The following is a 14,923-nucleotide window of genomic DNA, read 5'->3' on the forward strand; positions in this document are numbered from 1 at the left end:
GAGGCGGCTTTATTTTCTATGCATTGCTTGTTTTATAAAGTAACTCATTCTACTACTGCATGAAGACTGATCAAAAAGTGTATGTTGACAGATGTGGAAGAAATGCGGTATCAGATGACATTTTCTTCACACTTCCACTCATTTTACCTGTCAATTCCCAAACAGATTTTTTTTATTTTTATTAGACTTTAAAATCCTAACCTGCCTGGAGACACAGGTTCAATAATACAGCCAAATTATGCTCTACACATTTTGCTATTTAACGACAATTCTTACGTATCAGAAGGCCAAGAAAAAAAAGGAAGAAAAATGCAACAATATGCCCCCAGATCCTGTTTGATTATTTCACATAAAAATAAATAATCCAGATCAGTCTCTCCAGTGAAAGAAAAAACAGTCGCTCACCAACCTCATATGAAATGAAAGGATTAGTAGATGCCCCTTTTCTGAATGACATCGGCTGTTGCATATAAGATGGGAAACCATTTGAAATGAGAGCATTACCCAACTACAATGTAGTATTCAGTGGATGTATTCATTGCCTCTGAATTCCACATACACGACTGCCTCATTAATGAAGGATTAAGATCAAAGCTTTCAGTTGTTGACTAAGATCACAACTAATTATAGCACATCTGACAATCACAAGTGCGTATGGAATATCTTTAGCAAGAAGCGTTTCTATTATTGCTACTGCTACCTTGTGAAATGAGCTGTTTTTACAAGATGGTATCCCCAATCTTTTGTAAGTTACTCTGCTTACAGTAGGGTGGCAAAACCAGTGAACAGAATCTAAACAACAGGGAAGGAAAGTAATGATTACCTTTTTCTTACAAAACAGACAAATTACTGACTGAATGGTACAAGACAAATGAAGGCGGGGAAAGGTTTATCTTAAGACTGTAGCAAATTACCATCATTTTAAACGTAGGGAAAATGATGTAGCAGGATGAGTTTTTACAGAAGAAGTTGTTAAGTTTAATATAATTTAATTACTTGGAGAAAAGTGTGTGCTGAACTGGTGTGCTTTCTAGTAGAGATCAATACTGGGGCACAGAACAGTAAGTGTATTTACATACTATATATAAATTATAATCTACTGCATTATAGAGACAACTATTCTCATTCTTAGCACTTTAAGTTGGAGGACCAGCAGACAAAGTGCCACTCCTTTTCACTTTTAATTACTTTCTCTTCATACACACTTTCACCAAGACCACTTTCTGAACCCTGCCTAAAACTAAAGAATAACCGGGAGGGCAGAGTTCCTCCCGCAGTCAACAGCACAAGGGAGACCTTGTGAGAGTGAAAACCAGACGTATCCCCAGCTTTCGTATTTTACGTGTAAGTGGCAGGCAGCTGCTACTGCTGCTGGTTTCTTTTTAGGGTTTTGAGGGGCACTGCTGTGCTCCAAGGGTTGGCATCACCCCGGACTGGCAGGAGTTCTGGGAGCCAGATCTTTCACCTCGTGGCTCATCAGGACATCTCCCTGCCTGGAAGCTAACTGCAGAGCAGTGAACTGTGCTGATCACGATCAGAGCCTGGTACTCCTGTCCTTCAGGCCACTCAACTCCAGCTGCCCACTTTTTAATTTTCAGCAAAGATGCTCAATAACGCAAACTCCCATTAAGTCATCCATTGATGTTAAGGGTCATCCATTACAACTACATATTTATCACTCAGCCTGATCACATAATCATTCAGCTGGGTTTTATTTGTCTTGCACATTTGCTTTATCCTCATGTTTTGACAATTATATTTAAGACACCCAAAAAGTCTTTGAAAGTACCGTGTTCTTCATAAAAACTGAGGAATTCTGACTACAGTGGTAGGGACTCCGAAAGCACAAAACATGGACTAACAGACTGGATAAAAACAAATATATTCTTCTGTCAGAAAAAATATACGCACGTTGGTACTGAATTAAGAAAAAAAGCCACCTGTAAAGTGGTTGCATGCTCAGGGATCACATCTGAAGCAGTAAAAAGAATCACCAGTTTTGAGACTTGACTTCTCCACCTTCAATTTCAAGCTGCCTCTTAGCTTCCAAAATTTTATTAAATTAGATGAATGTTCCTAAAGTGGATTAGAAAGCACATTGTTTAAAAATGTCTACTAGTTTAATTGAAAGAGATTCCAGGCACAGTTGATATGAAGAGAGTTAACACATGAAAGAGAACCCAGCGTTCCAGAGGGATGCTCTTTCCTTTCTTAACAGCTGGGTTCGCTCATTGTTTTTATTAACCATCAAGGCTAAACTACTTTGTCGTAAAAGACTGTGTATAGTTTCTGTAATATTTCATAACTTGCATTACTAGTATCCAAAGAATAATTACAGGTCAACGTAGCAACCTTGGCCTGAAAATATAATTAAGTGTATTGAGATGGAGAAATAACATGTTTAAGAGTTACATTCCCTTTTGAACTTTACTTTGCAAAGACTGATCCTACCTTTCTTTGATATGTTATAATTTAAATAGTTGGCATGGCATCAGAACAATAGGCAGCTTGAAAGACAGTTTAGTGAAATCCCTCACGGAGACTGCTTGGAGAGAAAAAAAATACCATACTCATATTATTCCTCATCTATTGCCTTAACTAAACTTGATACTTGCCACCTAAATTAGGTTTAAGTTCAAGTTTCTCATGTAAGAATCCTTCTGTGTAAGAACTTCAAGATACATTTTCTATCCATGCACAGCTAGAACTTGGCAACCATCACTGCAACTTCCTTTTCATCAGCCCTGACAAATGCAATTTTGCCTTGCTCATATCCATTCAACACTCATCTCGGCCATTAATTGCTCAGCTCACACACACACAGCCCTCCCCCCCCCGCTCCCCAAGTTCTTCGATTCATTTCGTGCTTGGGAGGAGGTCCCCAAAGCAAACTTTCCTCGAGCATCTTTGCAATACTCTGCTTCAAGGTCATTCTCTTTTCATTTGTCACCATAAATTTAAATATTTATGAGGGAAAAAAACCCGTTAAATTCTTCACCTGTTACATCAAATGAGATTGCTGTGAACAAATACAAGACAGAAATATTCTCCTGAACACGCCTTCTGCCAAGGTTGTAAACAAGAGTCATCAAGTTCCACAGAGTGAAAAAAAAGAACTGTGGTTAGACCCAACAAAACAAGTTACAGCAAAAACAGTGTCTACAACAATACTTTACATTAATACAATTCCTAGTGCTTGAAGTTATCAGTAGTCTAGCTCTTGTACATGAAAACATTTGCATCATTTCCCTTTTGAATCCTAAACTTTAACCAACTGCTTTTCAAAAAGGCCCAGTCCAACACTGGCTCCATGTGTGGTTCAAGGGTGAAATATAAGTGCAAATTAATATAGACGAAGGAACTGTGGAAACGGAAATTAGTCACTTGCATCCAATAAAGGTGGTAGTCAAAATTAACAATTTAAATAGAATGTATTAGAATTCATCCCATTACAGCTCCTAGGCACTGAATGATAAGTGTCAAGCACTCACAATGAATAAAGAACTGCAAAAATAAGTTTTTCTTAAGATTTCATCTACACTATTCGAAATTGGCCTCAAATTCACCAAGATGCATGATTCGGCTGAGTTTTCAAGCCAGAGAAAATAAAACCCAGCAGATAGAGGCAATTCATGCTGGAGATGGTGGGAGAGGGACACATTTAAGTAAAGTCTTGAGAGGTAATGTCCCCTTTACCGCTAATTTGGGAAGCAGTAAGACAATTGAATATAAAGAGCCTTTGTGATGAAACAACAGGTTGTCCTAGTGTGACCGGCTTAGTGAACTTGTAATAACTTGGGGTCTTTTATTCACTCAAATAAAAGACTTCATACTTATTATGTGAAATGCTTCCTTGCAGTATCACTACTTATAAAGGCAGATTTTTAGGATTTGAAATGTTAGCACTAGACTTATGTATTTTAAATTATATCTCCTGTAGTGCTGCGACAAATTAGTACTGTAGCTAGTTATTGCAATGAATATTTTCCAGCACTAAGTGCATTGTCAAAAAAAAGTGCATTCCTGGCATGAAGCAGCTTGCAAGCTCTGCTGCTTTTACGGAGAGAGGCCTGCCAACTCCCCCATAAACCAAAACGAGCAGCGAAAGGGTAGTATCACCTAGTCCAGATGAACGTGCTCTAGACATGGCCTGCTTTCTGTCTTTGAGCCTCCTACCTGACCTCAAGCTCAAGTGGTCTCTGTAGTTGTACAGATAAAATGAGCAATCAGCCAGTAAATAAGACAAAGGATTAAAATGTGCTACCTAACTAAATATCGAGTATATTTTATCATTCTGCTTCCAGGAATGCACTGCAGCTCCTTAATGCCTTAGACACGCTCTGGAAGTTGGCATGCAAGTTTAGCTGCCAAAATGTTTTACTTCCTGCTAACTAGGGAGGTGTCAAGATCCCAAACAAGTAACAAATGGATAAAGGAAATTCCTGACAACAGGAATATCATCTTATAAGGCTTTGCTGTTAAAAGGTACAGGTTGTTATTTGCAGTACCTCTGAAGAGAAATAAAACTGGACACTGCAAAACACTAGAGGTCATGAATTTTTCCCTCACTTAAGAGCATGAACCAGAAACACGGTAAGACCAACCTCATCAATTATCAGGGACAGACCGAGACTAATCCATAGGCAAGCTGAAGCTAGCCTATATGAAAAGCATATAAGAGTGGATCCCCAATATTAGTCTCGTGTACAATATTTTAATCTATATTTAAGAGGGTGTAAAATTCCATGTATATTATAGAATTGTAGCTTTCAGAGCGTCTTTCTTTTCATGCCTTCCATTTGAAATTGAAATAAAGTATCTGTCACTTAAAAATCAAGAAACTTAGCAAGTTCATAAGTTTACAAAATTTAGCCTAGAGAATAAATGCTGTTCTACATAAATTCACCTAAAATCTCTGATCATGCTCTAAAATGATAAAAAATAAAACAATGCGTGTTCACATTTAGACTTATTACTAGGTTTCAGTGTTTATGCAAGGAAGGAGGCAACTGAAAACACTGAACCCTGTTGTTTCCCTCTGATGTTAGCGGTAGGAGTTCAGTACAATGATAAAACCCCCTATTTTATAAAAGGTCATTTCAATGATATGTCAAAGTTTTCAAAATCTGACTGTGCCACCAGAGTACAGTTCACTCCCGCTTTAGATGCGGAACAAATGAAAACAGTGGCTCGAATTCCACTCCACTCTGAACGCGCCACGCCATGGCTGCAGGAGCTGCTGGGAGACCTGTCTCCGATGCAACAGCTGCCAAATGAAGCACATTTAAGAGAATGAATTTTCCCAGCTTTGAAGCTCCTTTTGTCCCCAAGTTAAGACTTGATCATTAATGTAATTTCAAAATAGTGCTTATTAAAAAAATACATTTCCTATAGCTTTAAGGATGTTTAACAAGCAACAATTAAGAGACAAGTGAAAAAAATCGTACAATAGATTACTTTTTAGTATGACAATAAGACAGAAATCATTCCTTCGATAACAGCAATTTATCGTCTTCTGCTTATTCTTGTCAATACATACCCGCTCTGAGGTCATTAGATCTGAATTAACGACCCAATAGATCCTAATGACTTCAAAGGAGCCATTATGGCCGGTCACACAGTATAAGTTTGAGTCTTATATTGAATAGAAACTGTAGACAGTATTGAACATCCTTATTAAAAATCAACAGAGAGCGAGCATGTGGTCTGGCAGGCTGAAAGAATCAGTAACACGATCCTTAGAGCCTTCTACTTCTGGGGCAATTATATATCAATTCCCATGCAGCTGGGTGATGAATGAAAAAATTTGACAGTAGTAGCTCCTACCCAACAGACAAATCATTTTTGTCAGACCTCAGAGCATCAAATTCGTCGATAGTGGAGAGAATCTAAGGTTTTGCATGACAGGACAGACCCACCTTTTCAGATCAAGGTGAAGAGACTTCAGCAAGGAAGCAGAATAAAACATGAATTTTTTTTCGGTAGGCAATGTGTTCAGGATATTAGTATTCAGTATTCATACTTTCAGTATGTATAGCATATGAGTATTTGTGGCAACAGAACATCCTCAGGTTTTGGTTCAGTCCAATTTCAACGCATTATGAGAAAAATAAACTCACATCCCACCCTTTCATCCTTTGCCCACTATTCAAGAGAAACCCAGTCGCCACCCACTCTTTCATATTCCTCTCTGTAAAATGAAACTAGTTTATCCTGCAAAACAGACTACAGCTAGACAAAGGAAAGACGTGCTTTTAGTGTCCATCTTGTGTCCTGCCCAAGAGAGGCTCACTGGATTTTTATAGGACACAAGGGAGCAACAAAAATGTGACCGCTGGAGAGAAAAGGAACAAAGAATGGAATAAATAAATAAGCATGAGGGAGGGCACAAAGGCAAATAGAAAGATTAAAGTTAAGGGTCACGGGGGGGGGAGCGGAAACAAACCCAATCAGGACAGAAGAGGGGTGGCTTAGATGGGAACTCTTCTCCACTGTTTTTCTTTCTTTTCTTTCGTGGGATTGGAGTGGAGGTGGCATTTGCCTGATCCAAAGCTCACTATAACCACGTAAAAAACCTCTTTCAGCAACACTGGATCAGTTCCAAAGACAAGATGTCACTTAGCAGCTGAAACGTATGGTATTCAGCACTTCTAATAATTTTCATTACCATTTCTATTCAGCAAAATGATGAAAAATAAGGAGAAGCAGTACGGCAATACTGAAACAGTAGACAAAAGCAGAGGATAACAAAGTATTTTAGGAACAGAAATGAGAAGTGTATAGATCAGAGTATGGAACACTTTGACATAACATGAAAATACAGGAACAAAAAGATAACTAAATTAGCTTGGAAAGGGTACCCTATAGACTCAAATGTTGTTTGAGAAACTGCTGAAGAAAATCAGGAAAAAGTCCTCTGTGAGATCTACTTTAAAAGACAAGACCCGCTCTATTTTTCCTCACTGCCAGTTGTGCAAATGAAGCCATGCAGTTCAAGTACTCAACCTAACTCCATTTTCCTTAAAAACAAAATGATGCAACATTGGGAATCCCAAAGTAAACCAAGATACCTACGAAAAGAACACAAATGGTAACGCTCTTCGCATTGTTTTATTGAACTGAACCTAAGGAAGAAAAAAACCCAAACCAACAACTTCCATAAGAGAGACAGGAATCGCCTGGGCTCATCTGAATATCCTAATGGATATCCTCTGTAGCAAATTTAGAAGTTGTTTCTGATTTCGCATGCGGCATAAGAAATGCCAGTCTTAGAAGAGAAGATCATTTATCCTCTCAAACAGCACGAGCACAGACTGAACAACTTTTGCTGCCAAGACAAGTTTGAAGAAGGAAGACAATCTAATTTCCAAGTTTTATTCAATCTATAATATTCTTTTTAAGATCATGGCTGAGGTCACCCCTTATAGCAGAAGATTTACTGCAAGAAGATCACTAGGTTATTGGGAAGTGTAATACAGTAAACTCTGCTGGCTCACTATTACAAGCAGTCGGTGCTATGATTTCACCTACAAACTGTATGTGAAGGGTAACACCACTGCATTATCAACGTGACAAATCAGAGTCTCATCCCTCCAAGTTTTACTCTGTACGAATAATTCTCATGAAGTCTGTTTTGTGATGTGACTGCTCGTTTCGTCAGCAACACCCTTCCCTCTGTGTAATAATTTTGCAGCACTATGAAAGCCAGAAATGAAACTCTCACGTTTGAAGTGCTGGGTGAGTAACTACAGCTCTGTATGCAAGATGCATGATGTTAGGAGATATTTGAGTCTGCACAGTCCCACTGTAGAATTTGGACAAAGAAATGCATCCATATGGCTCAGCTTGAAGGGCAGGAGCCAAACCAAATCTGTAGAAACCAGACCTTTAACAAAACTGCAATCTTGCAAGAGTCAAGATCTGCTACAAGAACTCATTTATGCTGTTGTCAAGCGTCCACAAAAATACTCTAGATTTTTCAGTGATGCTAACAAAGGCAGTAATAATTCTTAATCCCTATCAGGTATGTGAAAAGGACAACTTTTTCCATTAAGAACCAGCATACGCAGCTTTTAGAAACTGTTCTACTGACCATAAAAATAAAATGCACAGCACAAAAAGCCAATAGCTGTTTTCCATTCAATCCTACCTTGTTGGACATGAAATAGAAGGATGAAGCCCCCCCCCCCCCCTTTTTTTTTTTTAATTTCTGGGGAAAGGAACAGGTACTGTCACAAGAGGTGTAATATCAGAGGTAGGTGACTTTCATTTGCCTCTTACAGACCAAGGCAAATGCCTTAATTATCTAAAGCTCTGTGCAGGTACGTCACGTTCAGTCCCGTCACTCCTTGCTAACCTGGACTACTTCCACATGCGAAGTAGCAAAAGGTTCAGTTTCTCAACTATTTTCCACTATTACTTTCGATGGCCATCATCTTGTCTGGGATCCAATCACCACTTAAGCATGATACTCACCCACGTGTGACTGAAAAAGGTACTCATCCTTTACAAATTCTCTGTTGGCCGTAACAGTAAAGAATAAACACAGCCTCATCTTGGCTACCTGAAACTAAATTGAAAAAAGCTCAAGTGGCTTTTCTAGGGTTACTGTTCAACATCTCTCTCACTGCAGTTTTTTTTCCTGTGCCTCTTATCTGCATGAGCCAGCTATCTTCAAGTTTAATTTTCTTTCCTCCTTCCATGTCTACAATATCAACTGCTTGTCAATATCACATACCCTGCGTTTTTCACTGCATAAATTTTTTTCTTCTTCAAAATTATCTTTTTTTCTATTACTGTCCTAATTTAACTCATTACAAAGTCCCAAATTTTCTTGCCTGTCATAGGGCACACAATCAGAGACAAACCATGTTTTGCATCTCTAGAAACGTCTTACCTAACACAGGAACTTAATGGTTTAAAATGTCATTCCTTTAGCAAATGTATTATAGACCTCACTCCAATCTACTGCATAGTTCTTCTCTCCCTTTCACTACAGCTTCTGTCTTGCTGCAGAAGCTGACCACTGTCCATGAGGTGTCCTCCTCACTGGCCTTGTGGTAGTCTTTCTCCACGTCCCTCCATGGAGCTTTGCCATGAACAGCTCTAAAAGACGCTGAGATGAAATGCAGCTGGAGCACCACAGCAGCAATCCTGCCTCCATGACTGCTCTTGCTCCCACTCCAATAAAATGCAGGTCAGCTCCTCTGCTCCACGACACACATAGCACACTGTGATGCTTGTGTTTGTGCGCATTTTTAAGCCTTCTGTTTATTGCAAATATTCTGAGGTGCAGTTTGGAAAATATTTTACTAAAAGGAGCCCTAACGTGCTGCTTCTGTTCTGCTCCTCCATGCCCTGTAAGCAGGCAGGACAGTGAGATACATACGCACTCTTTAATGTTTCAGATGTAAACGGCAGCCAGTATTCTCCTGAGAGTATGTGCAGGCAAGGCAGATGGGAGGGGAGCGTACCAGAGGCTCCTGAACCGTAACACAGCTGATAAATCCAGCATCTGATTCAATACCCTGTGATGGAGAAAGCCATCCTTCTCAAACCAAAATCACCGTGTGAACACACTTTCTTCATGGAAAACGATCATTAAAATAAACGCTGTGTTAAACAAAGTAAGTGGGAGGTGATTCACATCCATGTGCATCGCGGCCCTCAGGGAAACCTAAAAATCAAGTGTCATTTCTCCCCTTTTCATTGCAAACACACACAAAGTATTCGGTCAAACTAAAAACAAACAAACAAACAAAAAGAATCAGTTCTTCCGAGGCTGGAAATAAATATTCTAGTATTATAATGAGCTTATATTGCTTTGATTAAAAAAGGTCAGAAATAATACATGAAAATACACTGTACAAACTATGAGCTATTTTTAAACTTACCTGAGGCTTCCCTAAAGTTTGTGTTTTTTCCTACACATGCATTGTACATGCACACACAGAGACACACGAAATGTCAGTACGCTTCGACAGAAAATTAAGAGAAGGTGAGTGTGAAAGCCTCATCTAAGGAAGTGTTAGACCTTTAGCTACCTACTTCCAGACCGCCGTCTACAGCACCAAGAAGTTGCCCACTACCATGCCGGGTTAGCGAGAGGCTAATGAGGCTCTAGCAGTGAGCGGAGGCGTTGGACAGACCGCGGCCAGGGGTTAGTGTGAGCCCAGGCCCGCTCCCAAGCAGCGGGAGCAAGGGAGGCATGGAGGGGCACTTACTGACGCTGCCACAGACCGCCATGCAGTACTCCTCCGAGTCAAAGTTGTTCCGGTTCCCGCCGCAGCCGCCGTAAAAGAAGGGCGCGCACTTTCCTTGTGCCACGGCAAAGTCCCAGCGGGGCAGTACTCCTCCGAGTCAAAGTTGTTCCGGTTCCCGCCGCAGCCGCCGTAAAAGAAGGGCGCGCACTTTCCTTCGGCCACGTCAAAGTACCAGCGGGAGATCATCGCGCGGCAGGGACCAGTCTCGGCTTGCTCAGAGCACACCTCTAGTCACAGGAGACCCAGAGGAACCACATTTAGCGTGAAAATGGTACTGTCTCGGTTTCTTAATTAGGTGCCTCTCAACGTCCACGCATGCGAGCGAGGAAGGAGATGCACCAAGGACGTGTTTCGGGGAACGGGAAACGCTTCCCTGGAAAACCACCCCGAGCCAACGAAGGTAAATTTTGAACTGACTCAGATTTGTGCCACTAAGTCTCCTTAGCCTGCCTGTACTTTTATGTTTTTAGCTACTTTATCCGCACACACTCAGGGGTGTTGCTCTGAAACAAGCTCCAGCATGGTGGCAATGGTACAAGCCTGAAGTTCCGTCTGCTTCCAGGCCAGAGGGGTACAACTGCTGGCTGTCCATGGGTCTGCCGATGGCCCCAGGCAGATTCCTGCCCAAACAGCCCACTCGGTACCTGTCTGGAAGGGGAACATCTGAAAGTAGAAGGAGCCACATTTTTTCTTCTTTTTCAGCTACACACCCCCTCCCTGCCCAAATTGAGAAGGTTTCCTAGCTTACACAAAAGAAAAAACAAAACCAAAATATTTATCAGTTATAGAGGAAAACACATTCTCTTCAGACACCTATTTATATATTGTCACTGCTGAAGAAACTTCCTCTGGCAAGCTGCCCAGCACAGGGTTTTTAATTCATAGTTCGAGGGCTCCCATATATAAAATTACTGCCATGGCTCTAACCCATCCATAGGAGGAAATCTCATCCCCAGTGAATATATACAGGAAAGAATTAAAACGGTTTGTGTTTGTGTTCATTGTGAGCTGCCAGTGTCTCCTGCCTACATCCTGCAACACATGAAAACCTGAGGGAAGAACCAAACCACACAAATTAAAGGAAGACAAAGCAAATTCTGCCTGCAATTTGGAATTCAGCCAATTACACATGTAAACGTATAGCCCTTTACCAATAATGTTCCAAACAGACAAAAACAGTTTTATCTTTTAACGTGCTACGTAAATCGTTTCAAATCCACATAACATTAAACACCAATACGCCCCTCATTTGCTTTCATCCCATGCACTGCCTCAGCAGACAAACTGGTACGTTCAACTAGAGGCTTCTAAATTCTCTGCGTATATTTGAATTTTGTGGAAGGCAGATCCCTAAGGGTTGCAAAGTATGAAGAAATATCAGTGCATCAGCACTGAAAATCCCCCCTACACTCATCGCCTCTCAGATGTTGGCTACAAAGAATCCTGCTTTTCAGAGTCTGTCCTGATCCATCACTTCAGTCACCCCAGAAGAACCGCTATTTATAAATAGATTTTGTGTCCAATTGTCATTGGCAGTCAGTGTATACCTACATTTCCTTAAATATATAATACAGATATATTTTTACATGTGTGTAACATATTCACATATCTATAAATAATGTCAAGAATCAATTTTAGGGAGCATACATTTAGTCTACGAGAAACAGATCCAAGTGTATGCAGCCATCAAGGATCTGCTACAAACGTCGCAATTCTGTACCAAGCAATTAGGGGGAAAGGAATAGCAGGGGGTGAAGAAACAATATTTTTTTTACTTTAAGAAAAGCCAAATAAGGATATTTAATTGTACAACACATTAATTACAATTAATTGCATACTACCATATGATTAATTATAGACCACATTTAGTATACAAGTGTTTCTTCTGATTTATTTTAAAATCAACTCCAGTCCCGCCGTCCAATTATGCAGTCAAATCTTCACACAAAGGTAACTTTGCACAGCCTTGGAAGAGCTGCCACACGTCAATTAAAAATGAATAGTGACTCTTGACATTAAAGAGACAGGTATAATCAAGAGAATTTTTGCTGACAGGAAATGTCATTTCAAAAAACACAAAGGTCTCAACAACTCAGTCTTTCTTAGTTAATGTTGACTATGAGCTGACCTCTACCCACACAGTAAGCGCCTTCTAGGTTTCCGTCAAAATACTAGTTCTGCTATAAAGTCTGATTTATTTCATTTCGCATTGTTAAGTGTTATCAGGATGGGAACGGTTCACAGATTTAATCTGAATTTTCCTATAGGTACCTCTCTCACAGAAATAGCAGCAGAGAATTTTTTTTTTGCCTGTGCAAAAGCAAAGGTAATCGCCCATCAACTAACTGATGCCAGTGATACCAAGGATTTGGCTCTTTGGAAACTGAAGTAATTTATACACATGAAGATGCACTTGAACAAGCGTTCAGGAAACCACAGGGCAACACATTCGAAAGAGCAAGCCTGAAGCACTGCAGCTCGGTGTTGTGGCCAGGGACCTGCCTCCTGCCTGACCTGTCATTTCCCACGAGGCTGGTGGTGACAGTGCAGGGCAATGGAGAGACATCCTTCCCTCCAGCCTGCACAGCCAACCGTACTGCTATTGGTGAGACCTAAATGGTAATTATTTCATTGCAGAGAGAAATGGTCTACTGTGCAAACAGTTTATGACCTAAATGAAGATTAAACAGCAGGGAAAAATGCTCTGGGTTACTGTTTCATGATTGCTCTGTTGGAGGGAAGAGTGTTGCTGGTTCAGTCTAGGAAACTTTCCGCTGCCGTCATCCCTTTCCCAGTATCACCACCACCGTCCACCACCACCTGTTCCCTGTGGAGGGCTCACAGTAGCGTTCCTTCACCCCTGCTTTGCGGCAAAGGTACATTTTGAAACCAGCTTCAATGCCTGGGAAATGGTCCCATCGCTCCTGTTGGTGGGCCAGTTGCTCCTCCCATGCCTCTCTATCCCCATCACTTGTCCTTACAGAAAAAAGCCAACGCATTTGATCCTCAGATGTACCACCTCATCTGAGAAGATGGGGAAATGATGTGCAGAGATGGGAAATTCAACAGGTTTTCTTGGGCTATTAATCCAAATACTATTTCCCCTTCCACTGCTAGTGAATGTAGCAATTAATGCCTATGATGGATGAGCTATGGTATTTTCACAGATACTAGCAGCAGGCAGGCAGCATACACTGCTAAATGATTAATCAAAAAATTAAAAGCTGTCTTTGCTTCATATATTAATCTTGTTGCTGAAAACTGATTAAAAGATGAGTTACTTTTTGCCACTATGTAATTCAATTTTACTTGATACCACTAGTAATTTGTGTCCAGTACAGCATTAACAGTGAGCTTTGCTTTGTTTAAGGAACTTGCTCACTCTCCCCTCTCCAAAGATGCATTTTTGCCTTTGGCTCCATGAAACTGGATAAAATTCAAGAGAACAAGCCTTTGCCACAGCCCAGGTTCATAAGCAGTCTAAATTCTGTTTTCAGATGCGTACAGTTTTCAAACCATCCTTCTTCAGTAGTAAAATTTCTCTCATCTTCTTTGTGCCCTAAACCAAAGATTACAGTTGCCAACAACTTCCTTCTCTGAAACCTCAGATATAGAAAAATTTTTTGGAGATAATCAGGAAAGTATAATTCAACTTTCCTCTCTTATACTTATTCCAGCCTCTCGATGCAAAAAGAGTTGTTTCTAACCAAGCAGGTAGAGATCATTCCCTGAAGGACAGTGCTGTGACAAAGCTTTTTGATTTGCTTTTAAATTAATAGTTAAAGTGATATACTGAGAACTAATCAGTTACACTAAACATCGTCACTGACTGTGTTATTTTTTCTTTGAAAAGCACAGACTTCAGCACCCTAGGAAATACACAGTCTTCAAGTATGTGGACATTGATTTATAGTGGATTTACACAAAGTGCTTCCATAAACACTCATGCTGTAAGTAGAGCTAATTAGAATTTATGTGCAAACATTTTAGATACTTTTGATGATCAGTTTTTACAGAGGGAAATATAAAATATGGTTCTGAATGGCATTTTAAGATTTTTCATTACCATATAAATTGTTTTTTTCTGTTCCTTGAAGAAAACCGATTTTAAATCAAAGTGAAATTATAATTGCTTTATTTCAAAATCTCAACTCCATGCTTTTTTTTCCACATGGGACTAACACTTACTCTGTGAATACCAACATTTTCAATTGAGGAATCTGAAATAAAATTTAAACTTCGGGAGGTGTGTGTGTGTGTGTGTTGGAAATTAAAGCTACATTTATATACTTCTATTGCTGTAAACATGCAGGTTACTCAGTCTTTTCTTCAGGATTTGAATTTATTTACATGATCATGAGAACTAAGCTCATTTAAATGCTGGCACAGTCAGTCCCAAACCTTAAACCAGAAATTAAATTTGAAGAGATTTAAGAAGAAAAGGACAAACAGGAGGAGTTACACTACCAACTCCGACTTGTCTTGGAAGTTGGGTCCTATGTTTAGTTTACACCTCTGAAAAACCTCTTTACCTTAACGCTACAGTAGAAACATACCATCATGCTGGCTTATAAATATTACAAGTATGTGGACATTGATTTATAGTGGATTTACACAAAGTACTTCCATAAACACTCATGCTGTAAGTAGAGCTAATTAGA

The 14,923-nt window shown here is 39.9% G+C and overlaps 1 protein-coding gene across 1 annotated transcript in view; it reads right to left on the reverse strand.

Moving 5' to 3' along the window:
• The window catches only part of APP (amyloid beta (A4) precursor protein), a 185,283-nt gene that overhangs the window by 77,449 nt on the left and 92,911 nt on the right, over positions 1 to 14,923 (reverse strand). Inside the window, exons 6-7 of the mRNA XM_009327797.1 lie at positions 10,407 to 10,489; positions 10,224 to 10,311 (exon numbers count right to left, since the gene is read on the reverse strand). Of these exons, the coding sequence (XP_009326072.1) occupies positions 10,224 to 10,311; positions 10,407 to 10,489 (171 nt within the window). The remainder of the gene's footprint in view (positions 1 to 10,223; positions 10,312 to 10,406; positions 10,490 to 14,923) is intronic.

The sequence above is a fragment of the Pygoscelis adeliae genome, unplaced genomic scaffold (assembly GCF_000699105.1).
Source record: "Pygoscelis adeliae isolate BGI_AS28 unplaced genomic scaffold, ASM69910v1 Scaffold14, whole genome shotgun sequence".
NCBI lineage: Eukaryota > Metazoa > Chordata > Aves > Sphenisciformes > Spheniscidae > Pygoscelis > Pygoscelis adeliae.